Here is a 13,229-nt window from a genome sequence, read left to right on the forward strand (position 1 = left end):
TCCTCATTGTGTAAGTTATGGAGACATTTTCAGCTGAATGAGGTGCACCAGCCTGGCGATGTGGTTTTGGGCGGGCTGTTTGAGGTGCATTATACTTCTGTGTACCCTGAGCAGACCTTTACATCACAACCACGCCAGCCAAGGTGCCACGGGTACGTACAGTATGACGTCCATGCAGCTTCACACCGGTTGTAAAACATTTTACAATGTGTCTAACATTTTGTGTTAGCTTTGACATTCTAGGTTTCAGGCATGTAATGACCATGGCCTTCGCCATCGAGGAAATCAACAGAAACACAGAGCTGCTGCCCAACGTCACTTTGGGATATAGACTTTACGACAATTGCGGTACGTTGGTGGTCGGGTTTAGTGGAGCGCTGTCACTGGCCAGCGGTCGAGAGGAGCAGTTTTTATTCCAGGAAGAATGTGTGGGAAGCCCTCCAGTGCTTGGCATTGTTGGGGATTCCTATTCAACTTTCTCCATTGCCACATCAATGGTGCTGGGTCTATACAAAATGCCCATTGTGAGTTGGAATCATTTTTTTATTTACTTTTTGTAAAAACGTTGCACACTTGAAGTATCATTTTCCATCTAACTCGTGTTTTTTATGTTTACAGGTGAGTTATTTTTCCACATGCTCCTGTCTGAGCAATCTGAAATTATTTCCATCCTTCTTCAGAACAATCCCCAAAGATGATTTTCAGGTGGGACCCTGTTTGTGAAATGGAAACAAATCAATTGTTGCTCTTGAAGAAATCAATTAACTGTAATCTCATTTACCATTGCGATTTCTGTTTAAAGCGCATCAAAAAAGTCAACACAATTGTTGCGTCTGAGCAGTCTTCCTCTCACGGAATAAAAGTCACAGGTCAAACCCAAGTTCTTTCGGATGACATTTATGTTGAGTAAGAAGGACCGTCAAGACAGAATAGGAATATTACCAACTTTTACTAAAGCTTTAGGAGACCAGCCCTACAATGCGTTAATTGCGGCATCTAGAAGCGGTCTAAAAATCAAACTGAAAGAGTCTGCTTATTTAGTACGAAAACAGGTAAAAGGTGAAAAAGAGAGTATAATATACTCCCAATACACATTCCAGCTCCTTCAAGGTAAAGCACAGAGTTTACTAGCAAACAAAAAGAAGAAAGCACAAAGTGTACACATGGGGAAATATTAACTGTTTTAAACATAACTATGAATAAAGAAAGAACTCTTAAAAATATATACATTCTCCACACCACCCACAGCCCCTTTAGCAAAATAAGGCTTCAAAATATTGATGCGGTATAGCTGGTACGTGCACACATAAAGCCCTCTGCCTGTGTGTGTGTTTTTTTTTTCTTTAAACAACATTAATAAATTCCTGTTAGGGATGTTCAAAAAACATAACAAAACAAGCGGTACAAAAACTCCATGTTTTCTTGTAATACCGGGTTGTTTGAGCCTGCCGCTTCCGCCAGAGAGAGAGAAAGAGGGCGAGTGAGTGAGTGAGAGAGAGCCAACTGCGGCCCCAGGAGACGTGACAGTGGAGCAGCTTGAACCTGTGAGTTATGGTCTACTCGCCGTCCACTTATTCAGCATCTAATATGCGTATTATTTCAGAAAAACGCTGTATTATTCTATTATTCAATGTGTCAGCTTCTGTTTTTGCCAGACGTCGGTGCACAGCGCATCAATTGAGCAAGGCACATCTATTCCGCACAGAGCGGATCGTGCAGGACAAGAAGTAGTGTATAAAATACAAAATAACACACCGGGTTAATTTTCAAAATAAGTGTTTACGGCGGCTCACATTTCTCTCACAGTAGAGGTTTAGATATAAAGTTGTATTGTGTTTCCGTTGTTTAGACTGAGCATTAAGTGAGAAAGACCATAAGTTACAACTTGATGGTGTTTTTATCAAGTTAAGGGAAGAAGGACAGATTTTCACATTGAAGTTTTTTCCATTTGGGTATTTATTATTTTTTTTTTTTTCGAAGTTTATGTTGCACTGTTCTTCGTTCAATATTAAAGTGCTTATCTTTAACAATAAATAGCCTAATAATAAACCAGTGTTTTGTTGCTTTTCATGTCTTCCAAGCCTATGATAATGTGAATTAACTCATTATGACAATAATTTGTTGACACAAAAGAAATGGCAATCACTTTTACCTACAAAGGACACACAGCTAAGTAGTTAGCTTCCTATTAGCAAATTTAATTTTACATGAATTTCCATATTGTATAAAGGACCAAAAAAAAATTCCCTGCCCTTTTCTGACTTTGAGTCCCTGCAAGTCCCAGTACTGCAAGCTACAACTACACAAATGTTAACTTAATACATATAAGCAATGTTATATTTTTAAAAACAGAAGTAATGCATTGAATCGTATTCGATGGTTGTTTATTACATTACTAAATGGAATTTATCTGCTCAGGTTCGAGCATTGATCCAGATCCTGAAACATTTCAACTGGACTTGGGCCGGCCTGCTTGTCACTGATGATGACTATGGTCTTGGTGTCGCCCGCTCGTTCAAGTACGAGTTGGCCCGGTCTGGCAGCAGCTGTCTGGCCTACCTGGAGGTTCTGCCGTGGGACAACGCCCCACATGAAATCCAGCGGATTGTGACTTTAATGAAGAGGTCAACCGCCCGCGTAGTCATGGCGTTTGCACACGCGAGCCACATGCTTCACCTGCTGGATGAGGTTGTTACAAAAACACTGCATGTCATGATTCTTGGAAGGCAACATCATTTATATAGGAAAAATTGTCTGCCGACAGAACAAGAACATTTTTTTTCTGGTGTATTCAGTGAGTTAAATTGTATTGCGCTGTTGGCAGATTATTTTGTTAATTTTAAGAAGTATATCTCAGATTTTAGCTTCTACTGCATCACTTTAAAATAGCAAATGGGTCATCCATCCATCCATCCATTTTCTACCGCTTATTCCCTTTGGGGTCGCCGGGGGCTCTGGTGCCTATCTCAGCTACAATCGGGCGGAAGGCGGGGTACACCCTGGACAAGACGCTACTCAGACAGACAGACAACATTCACACTCACGCACTAGGGCCAATTCACTGTTGCCAATTAATTTATCCCCAGGTGTATGTTTTTGGAGGTGGGAAGAAGCCGGAGTATCCATAGGGAACCCACATAGTCAAGGGGAGAACATGCAAACTCCACACAGAAACATCCCGAGCCCGGGATTGAACCCAGGACTACTCAGGACCTTCGTATTGTGAGGCAGATGCACTAACCCCTCCTCCACCGTGCTGCCCGCAAATAGGTCGGTAGTAGCAAGTACCTGGTCTAAAAGTACAATATTTTTTAATTTGATTTCACATATTTGAAGTTGCTTGAATGTCACTTTTTGCAGTGTACAATGTAATTTTACAGGTACAATATAACTTGATTACGCTATTAAAGGCTTTTAATCGGACGTGGGTGGAGTAGCCAAAAGCTGTATGTATTCAAGTAAGAATACTGTTACTTTAGCACAGGGGTCGGGAACCTTTTTGGCTGAAAGAGCCATGAAAGCCAAATATTAAAAAACATTTATTTTCCGTGAGAGCCATATAATATTTTTTACACTGTATACAACTAAATGCGTGCAATTTTAAGTAACATTTTTAGAGTATAATAGGTCTCTTATTATTTTTAATAACATTATTATTCTGAAGCTAACCAATAATAAATAAAATACTTCTTACCATTATTGCGACTTCTCGAACAAGTGCGGTAAAAAGCTGATGGATGGATTAAAATGCATGAGAATGTTTTATATTTTGTACGTTATTTTTAGCACTGATTACCAGCGGAATTATTCATTATTTCTTGTGTTAAGCAATGTCAGCTAAGCTTTATCTGAGAGCCAGATGCAGTCATCTAAAGAGCCACATCTGGCTCGCTAGCCATTGGTTCCCTACCCCTGCTTTTGCATAATAAGTAAAAGTAAAATAATTACTTGTCCCAATACCAATATTTTCGTACCGGTATTAAAATGTATATCGATACTTTGCGATACTTTTCCAAATAAAGTGGACCACAAAAATGTCATTATTATTTTAACAGAACATCTTACAATACATTAAACAAATGTTTCCTATTGGACTCAAAGACCAATTTTAGAAGATTGAAATAAACATTCAAAGGCATTAAACACATTGGGCTTTTCTTATTGCGCTTAAATAACAATTTAAAATTGTATATATTATATATATCTTGCCATAATCTAAGATTAATGTAGGTTAAATTAAAATAGAAAGATTTAATGACATTGTATTAAATGCTTCATGATGTATAGTTGCCACTCTTGGTCTGGCTTTAAGAAAAATACAATCATTAGTGAATACTCAAAACAACACTACACAGATAGGACAAAGACACAACACATGTTGAAGATAAAACACAAATTGCAGGAATTTGTTACAAAATTCAGTCATTTCACTTGCATTCATTTACATTATGACGACGCTGTGGACTGCACTAATAATTAGCAACAAACCAACCAGCTGTGTGCAGGTCTACGTATCTATATGTGTACAACACAATTAACTACATTATTACCTGTCACTGTTTAAAGTCCTTGTGCAGATCCGAATGCTTGTTATTTGTTTAAAGCATCACCTTTATCTGTAGTTTTGAAGCCTCAATACTTCCATATGGCCGTTCTCTCCACACTGTTTTTGCTTGTATGCGCTTTGTGCGTGCGTTTTGACAATCGTGCACCTCTGCTCTGTATGTCACCGCCGCATGGCAGCCTGTGGATGTAAAAGAAAGTACCAGTATTTTTCAAAAGCAGTATAGTATTGTTTTTAATACATTAATACCGCTGTACTTTATTAGTACCGGTATACCGTACAACTTTGTACTTGAGTACTACTCTATACTGAGTAATAGAGATGCGCGGTTACGGTCCCATCCGCCGAGTCTGCGGATAAACCGCGGGTCGGGCGGGTGACATGACGAAAAAATAGATTTTAATTAGATTCAGGCGGGTGGCGGTTGAACCATACGGAAATATTTGATATACATGGTTCTGGGATCGGAATCCTTTACCATTCTAAGAGCCATTTGAGACCTGTGTCATAAAGCAAAGAAGACAGTTAGGAGACGCTAATATTCTCGAAAATGACGGCCACCCAGTTAATAAGTATTAGGGCGTGCTATGGAGCCAGTGGCTTTGTCGCCTTCAACAACATGTTCGAACCATTTGTCAGTCCAGCAACATGTTACGTGTAGCTTCCGCAGCAACACGCACACGACTACAAGGCATACTGGGTGACACAGAGTACACTAATGGTTGTGATATAAACAATTTTAACACTCTTAGTAGTATGCGCCACGCTGTGAAGCCACACCAAACAAGATTGACAAACACATTTCGGGAGAACATCCTCCCAGTAACACAACATAAACGCAACACAACAAATACCCAGAATCCTTTGTATCCATGACACTTCCTGACTATTTTATACACCCCGCTGGCAGGATTCTGGGTATTTGTTGTGTTGCGTTTATGTTGTGTTACTGTGAGGATGTTCTCCCGAAATGTGTTTGTCAATCTTGTTTGGTGTGGCTTCACAGCGTGGCGCATATTAGTAAGAGTGTTAAAATTGTTTATATCACAACCATCAGTGTACTCTGTATCACACAGTATGCCTTTCAATACTACGTGTGATTGCGGAATCTGCACACAACATGTTGCCGGACTAGCAATCGGTTTGTACATGTTGTTGAAGGTGTCAAAGGCAATGGCTTCACAGCATGCCCTTATTCCTGTCATCAGGATGAAAACCATTGGATATTCGCGAGAACGTTAGCGGCTCCCATTGTCTTCATTACTCTGTAAAACGGGTTTAAATAGCTCTGTGAGTGGTAAAGGTGGCCGAACTCTGATGTATTTCAGCGGGCGGTTGCGGTTCTGATAAAATGTTGGTTTCGGGTGGATGACGACTTTGGTGATGTGGTTGCGGATGATATAATTGCCTATCCGCGCATCTCTACTGAGTAACTTGTATGCAAGTGTGTTTTTATTTTTTGGTGGCACTGAAAACTAATTTACTAACTCTTGCAGTTGGGCCAGCTTGACCCGTGGGGTCCAAAGCATTGAAATCAATAGAAAACAGCATCGAACAGGCATTATGCATCTTTGTTTTTTCTTTTAATAGTCCCCTGGAGGTCACTTTCCATGACTTTAGTGTGTGAAGTGTGTATGACCAGTGGCCAAACATAGGTACTCAGTGTATTGGTCCTGACATGGAAATTCCAGACCTGTGTGTGTGTTTTAAAATATGCCAAGCCAAAACATACCAAAAATTTCAAGTTCAAAGACAAATTCTCTTAGGCTTAAATGTGGACATTTCCAGTCAGACACAGATGACCGTGCATGACAAAGTTGTTCTTTTCAAACATTAATTGCAGGGGTGTTTTGCCTTTTCTGACTGCGAGTCGGACTCTGTCATTTCCTTCATTGTTTCCGCCAGACTTCATGAATATTTGTTTACATCAGTGTGGTGCTGGCAAGATTTTGTGCGTGGTCATGTGACTGTTTGATTGGTGAAAAGGAGTCAAACGCCACTATAGTTATGCTGGATTGGTGACACAGAGTCAACCAGGTCAGAAGTCTCGCTAACAAACTAAAACAAATACTGTACATCTTGCAAGCAGTAAAACATTGGTACAGAAATAAAAGAGTAAAAGCAGCATTTTTTGTTCACAAAAACTCAACTTGAATGAAAAGGTATGTTACATCAAAACTATTCTGGCAAGTACAACGTATTCAAATAAGGTACTTAAGTACATTTAACATAGTACCCACCCCACCTCTGCTTTTAACTGTTAGTTAGTAGCTAAAGTTTGCCAAAACTATGTAGTTTGGTTCCACAAAACTTGATGGCGAAAGGTAAAAAAATGTTGGGTGCATATCTGAAAAAAAGTACAGAATGATTCATGTAAGTTTTACTGTTTGAGTCCCTATAAGGGCAGCACGGTGGGGCAGGGGTTAGTGCATGTGCCTCACAATACAAAGGTCCTGGGATCGATCCTGCGCCCAGAATCTTTCTGTGTGGAGTTTGCATGTTCTCCCTGTGTATGCGTGGTTTCCCTCCGGGTACTCCGGCTTCCTCCCACCTCCAAAGACGTGCACCTGGGGATAGGTTGTTTGGCAACACAAAATTGTCCCTCGTTGTCCGTCTATCTGTGTTGGCCCTGTGATGAGGTAGCGACAAAAATGGCATGGTCTTCTCCAAGAAATACCTTGGCGAAGAAAACATTTTCTTATTTCGAACTACAAGTGTAGCATGAAAGCTTTCCCATATGTAAACAACTAAATCCAAGTAATTTGCGCCACACAGATCGTAAGGCAGAATGTGACAGGCCTGCAGTGGGTTGCCAGTGAAGCCTGGACGGCAGCCACGGTGCTCCAGGCTCCACATTTCATGTACTACCTGGGGGGCACGCTGGGGATCGCCATCCGTCGAGGGGAAATACCAGGACTCCTTGACTTCCTCTTACAAATACGTCCTGAGAAGCACGACAAACACGGATCCAGCTTGGTGAGCATATACCTTGAAATAGTATCTTAAAGTGAAGAGTCTAATGGTTTAGGTGCTGCTGCCCTTTTGGGAAATGTTTTTAGGTGAACCAATTCTGGGAGAACACATTTTTTTGTCGATTTGTGCCGCAAGCCGACTGGCTCGGCGCAACCTGCACAGGACTTGAAGATTTAAAGAGCGTGGAGACCGATTTTTTAAATCTGTCTAACCTCAGACCTGAGTATAATATTTACAAGGCGGTCTACGCTCTGGCGTATGCCCTTCATGACCTGCTGAAGTGTGTGACTGGCAAAGGGCCTTTCAGCGGGGACAGCTGTGCTACTTTGCAGAGTCTGGAGCCATGGCAGGTGAGGTCAACTGACACATACATTGTATTTACTGATGCTACAGTCACTAGCAACACGAAGTTTACCTAGATCCAAATCAAGAGCTGTATCAAACATACAGTAGAGACCACTCGTGAATGGTGAAAAACGTAAGTTTAGGCCAAAACGACTGGGGAGGAACGTAGGCAGAAGTCAGGTTTGGGACGAAGCTGGACTCTGACATTTTTAAAAGGACCTATGAGGTGACAGATCAGACAGGTCAGTGGAATTGTATTTCTTTGGAGCAAACAATCACACTTTAAAATAAATTAAATATAGATGGATAGATAGATAGATAGATAGATAGATAGATAGATAGATAGATAGATAGATAGATAGATAGATAGATAGATAGATAGATAGATAGATAGATAGATAGATAGATAGAGAGAGAGATAGATAGAGAGATAGATAGATAGATAGATAGATAGATAGATAGATAGATAGATAGATAGATAGATAGATAGATAGATAGATAGATAGATAGATAGATAGATAGATAGATAGATGGATAGATGGATGGACAGTGTCAGAGTTATTAGTTGTTGAACCCCAAGATGCAGAGATGGAGGCAGGCATGGTATATGAATACATGGTTTTAATTTAAAATATTAGAACTAGAACAAACGAAGGTTACAAACAAAAAGCACGCATGTGGGCGGAATAACAAACTAAGGGAACTAGCACTGGAAGCTAGAAAAACAAAAGGAACTTTAGCATGGAAGCTAGAGGATAACAAACAGAAAAACCGGAAATAGCTAATGGATAACAAAAACAGTTTACCGCTACGACGACCAGGACAAGATGTAGCACGACAGGTAATAGCTGAAATGATGCCAGACAAGACAGGTAGCAAAGACACAAGAGTGACATAAGGCAACGACAATACAAATGACAATACAATGATCCCGCAACTGACACAAGACAAAGGAGGTACAAATAGGAGCTGGCTGATTGGCAACGGGTGTGGCCAGATGCCAATCAGCCGCAGCTAAAGGGGAACACAGCACTCAGGGAACAAGACAGGAAGCTTACAAAATAAGAGCACTAGACAGGAACTAAGGACAGGAAATACTAAACACACTAAGGAGGAACACAGCACTCAGGGAACAAGACAGGAAGCTGACAAATTAAGATCACTTGACAGGAACTAAAAGACAGGAAATACTAAACACAGGAAACAGACAAATGCAGAGGAAAAAACTAAAACATAGACAAACTGTCAGGGGCAAGCCTGACAGACAGATAGATAGATAGATAGATAGATAGATAGATAGATAGATAGATAGATAGATAGATAGATAGATAGATAGATAGATGGATGGATGGATGGATGGATGGATGGATGGATGGATGGATGGATGGATGGATGGATGGATGGATGGATGGATGGATGATGGATGGATGGATGGATGGATGGATGGATGGATGGATGGATGGATGGATGGATAGATAGATAGATAGATAGATAGATAGATAGATAGATAGATAGATAGATAGATAGATAGATAGATGGATAGATAGATAGATAGATAGATAGAAAGATAGATAGATAGATAGATACTCAGAGTCACAGTCCTCTTCTCTTTATTGATTCCTTCAGGAGAGTTCTTTCAGGAAAATTAAAATTCCAGCAGCAGTGTACAGAGTTGATATCAATTTACAAAAAGTAAAAAGTAAATAATGGGGGTTTAAATGGAAACAAAATAGAAAAATATTACAATAACAATAACAAATAAAAAGCAACAATGGGAATAAAAATATAACAGTAAAATAAGAATAGAACAAGAGAAAGTAGGCAGTAGTGACCATGTTATGAAAACATATTGCACTGTTATTGTTTTGCATCCCCTGTCATCCTAGTACCCCCACCCCCCCCCACCCCAGAGAGGAGTTGTACAGTCTAACGGCGTGTGGGACAAAGGAGTTTTTTAGTCTATTAGTCCTGCAATTGGGATGAAGCAGTCTAGCACTGAACAGGCTCCTCTGGCTACTGATAACGCTATGCAGAGGGTGACTGGCATCATCCAGGATGCTCACTAGTTTGTCCACAGTCCTCTTCTCTGCCACCGTCACCAGTGAGTCCAGTTTCATTCCGATTGTAGAACCGGCCCGCCTGATCAGTTTCTCCAGCATGGAGCTGTCCTTCTTAGATGTACTGCCCCCCCCCAGCACACTACCATGTAGAACAGAGCACTGGCAACCACAGACTGGTGGTACATCCACAGGAGTTTTCTACAAATGTTGAAGGAATTCAGTCTCCTGAGCAAGTACAGTCTGCTCTGTCCTTTCTTGTACTGGTGGTCCGAAGAAGGTGAATCTGAAAAATGACAGCGGCTAGGAAGGACAGAATTTTGTTTCTTCAACATTAACTGAGACACACGTGAAAATGTCTGATTTTGACCAGTTCTCTTTATTTACAGACAATTTCAGACACAATTAACATTACTTTCCTTCCCAATGATGGGAAATCTGTTGCAGTGACCATTTAAAGGGTAACTGCTTTTTTTTTTTTTAATTTTGCCTATCATTCACAGTCATGAAAGACAAGACAAGACAATGGATGTTTTTTTTTTAATGCATAAATAAACTTAAAAGAAAGTATGCTTACTATGGAGCTAATAGGAGGTCCTCTATCCCGCCCATAAAACCTAATAAATAGGCACCCAAAAACCACCAACAATACTGCATTTACATTTCGCGACTTCAATATTAACCAAGTATTAGTGATATTGTTATTATAAGCGCTAACGCAGACAAACTGTTTATAGCAATGCCGTGATCACTACCTTGTGTGGCTATGTTGACGACATTGGCTGGTGAGCGGCTTCCTCACCTCGGTGCTCGTGAAATTTTATTCTAAATCATACATCGTGGTTCTCACCTCTATAGTAGAATAATTATGTTCATGCTCATGAAATCTTTTTCTCGAAATGTGTCACTCTTATTTGCAGCTTCTGCATTATCTGCAAAAGGTCAACTTCACCACATCGTTTGGTGACCAAGTGTCTTTTGATGTGAAGGGTGATGCCTTACCAATATATGATGTCATTAACTGGCATTGGCTCCCTGACGGACGAACCAAAGTGCAGCATGTGGGTGAGGTTAAGGAGTCGGCATTAAAAGGCGAAGAACTCACACTTGATGAAAACAAGATCATCTGGAGTGTCGGCTACACCAAGGTCAGCCGGATGTGTTGTATTCCATGGATGAGTCAATGATGCAATGTAACATGTCAGAGTCCAATATAGAAATTTGTTTTGGTCTCTGAAGCCTCCTAGGTCTGTGTGCAGTGAGAACTGTCCTCCAGGTTATCGCATGGCCAGAAAGAAGGGACAACCTGAGTGTTGTTTTGACTGCATCCTTTGCTCTGAAGGAAAGATCAGCAATATTACTGGTTGGTTGTGTTTCTGTCAAATAAACTGGCATACATGTGTATAAACATCTTATCATTCCTCTTTCAGACTCCACAGAGTGCACCAGCTGTCCAGAGGACTTTTGGTCCAACCCTGAGCATGACCGATGTGTGCCTAAGAAAACAGAGTTCCTTTCCTACCACGAGCCTCTTGGCATCTGCTTGACAAGTGTCGCTTTGCTGGGCACATTTATCTGCGCTGTTGTTCTGGGGATATTCATCCATCATCGCAGCACACCCATTGTGCGGGCCAATAATTCAGAACTCAGCTTCCTGCTCTTGATGTCACTTAAACTGTGTTTCCTCTGTTCGCTCTTGTTTATCGGCCATCCCAGGCTGTGGACTTGTCAGCTGAGGCATGCAGCCTTTGGAATCAGCTTTGTGCTCTGTGTATCGTGCATCCTGGTTAAAACCATGGTGGTTCTGGCTGTGTTCAGGTCCTCCAAACCAGGAGGGGGAGCCTGTCTGAAGTGGTTTGGTGCCATGCAGCAGAGAGGAACAATTATGGCTCTCACTTGCATTCAGGCAGTTATCTGCACTGCTTGGATTGTCTCTGCATCACCAACTCCTCATAAAAATGTGCAATACCACAATGACAAAATTGTTTATGAGTGTGTAGTTGGCTCTAATGTAGGCTTTGCAGTGTTGCTGGGCTATATTGCTTTACTAGCTGTCCTCAGCTTCCTGTTAGCATTTATGGTAAGACATCTTCCAGACAACTTCAACGAGGCTAAACTTATTACCTTCAGTATGTTGATCTTCTGTGCCGTGTGGATTGCATTTATCCCTGCTTATATCAACTCTCCCGGAAAATACGCAGACGCGGTGGAGGTCTTTGCCATCCTGGCCTCCAGTTTTGGCCTTTTAGTGGCACTGTTTGGACCTAAATGCTACATCATCCTGCTGAGACCAGAGAAAAACACAAAGAAAGCTTTAATGGGCCGATCAAAGCATTGACAAATCAAACAGGTTTTTTCCTTTTCCTCTTGACATCCACACATGTATCGTTTTCATTTTTTTGTACATCTGGGCTGAGATGAATAAGAATCGATAAGCAGTTAAATAGTTTCGTCAATTTATCTAAAAAAACATTGTATATTCTTTATTATCCACATGAAACTATAACATGATAAAAATTTTATCGATACCACATCTCCACAATACATTTATTTAATGTGGAAGCCAAACTAAATCCATGCCAATGTCTCCTTTAACATACATTTTCTATGTATGAAAGCTATATCACATACTGATTTGAACAAACTGTCACAGTTGGGTGGTCGCATGGAAATGCACGGATCGTTTCCCCAAGATGCGGACTGAACTCCGGAGGCAGTGTGCAGGTAGGACAATAATTTATTATCCATAAATCAGGCAAAATACAAAAATGCAGGAAAGCGTGCCAATAGCACGGGAAGCTAAGGAAAAACCTAGCTGGAAAGGACTCAGAAGCTAGGATTTACCAACGCAACGTTGCATGAAGCCAACAAAACAACCAGACTGGGTGTGGCGAAAGGCAGGAATAAAAAGCTCTCTGATTAATGCAGGTGAGCGTCCCGAACACTAATCAGAGACAGGTGAAAACAATCAGCACCCTTGGCAACCAAGAAACACAAACCTAGGAGTGCTGAAACAGAACAAAGGGAGTCTTAAACTGAAACAAAACATGATCCGGAGAACGGATCATCACACCAACTTTACATTACTTCCCTAATCTTCAATATTACCCCGAATACAAAACAGTATTATTTCGTTGTTAAGTTAATTATATCTATATAGCACTTTTCTCCAGTGACTCAAAGCGCTTTACATAGTAAAACCCAATATCTAAGTTACATTTTTAAACCAGTGTGGTTGGCACTGGGATCAGGTGGGTAAAGTGTTTGGCCCAAGGACACAACGGCAGTGA

General features: G+C 40.8%; 1 protein-coding gene across 1 annotated transcript; it reads left to right on the top strand.

Moving 5' to 3' along the window:
• LOC133537138 (extracellular calcium-sensing receptor-like) lies at positions 1-12,277 on the top strand. The gene is made up of 9 exons (XM_061878027.1): positions 1-152; positions 230-524; positions 619-705; positions 2,419-2,688; positions 7,340-7,540; positions 7,624-7,887; positions 10,860-11,087; positions 11,179-11,302; positions 11,370-12,277. Exons 2-9 carry the CDS (start codon positions 258-260, stop codon positions 12,275-12,277), a joined length of 2,349 nt encoding a protein of 782 aa, XP_061734011.1. The 5' UTR covers positions 1-152; positions 230-257.
• Positions 12,278-13,229: the final 952 nt, after the last annotated feature.

Source organism: Nerophis ophidion, linkage group LG18, assembly GCF_033978795.1.
Source record: "Nerophis ophidion isolate RoL-2023_Sa linkage group LG18, RoL_Noph_v1.0, whole genome shotgun sequence".
In the NCBI taxonomy this organism is placed as follows: domain Eukaryota; kingdom Metazoa; phylum Chordata; class Actinopteri; order Syngnathiformes; family Syngnathidae; genus Nerophis; species Nerophis ophidion.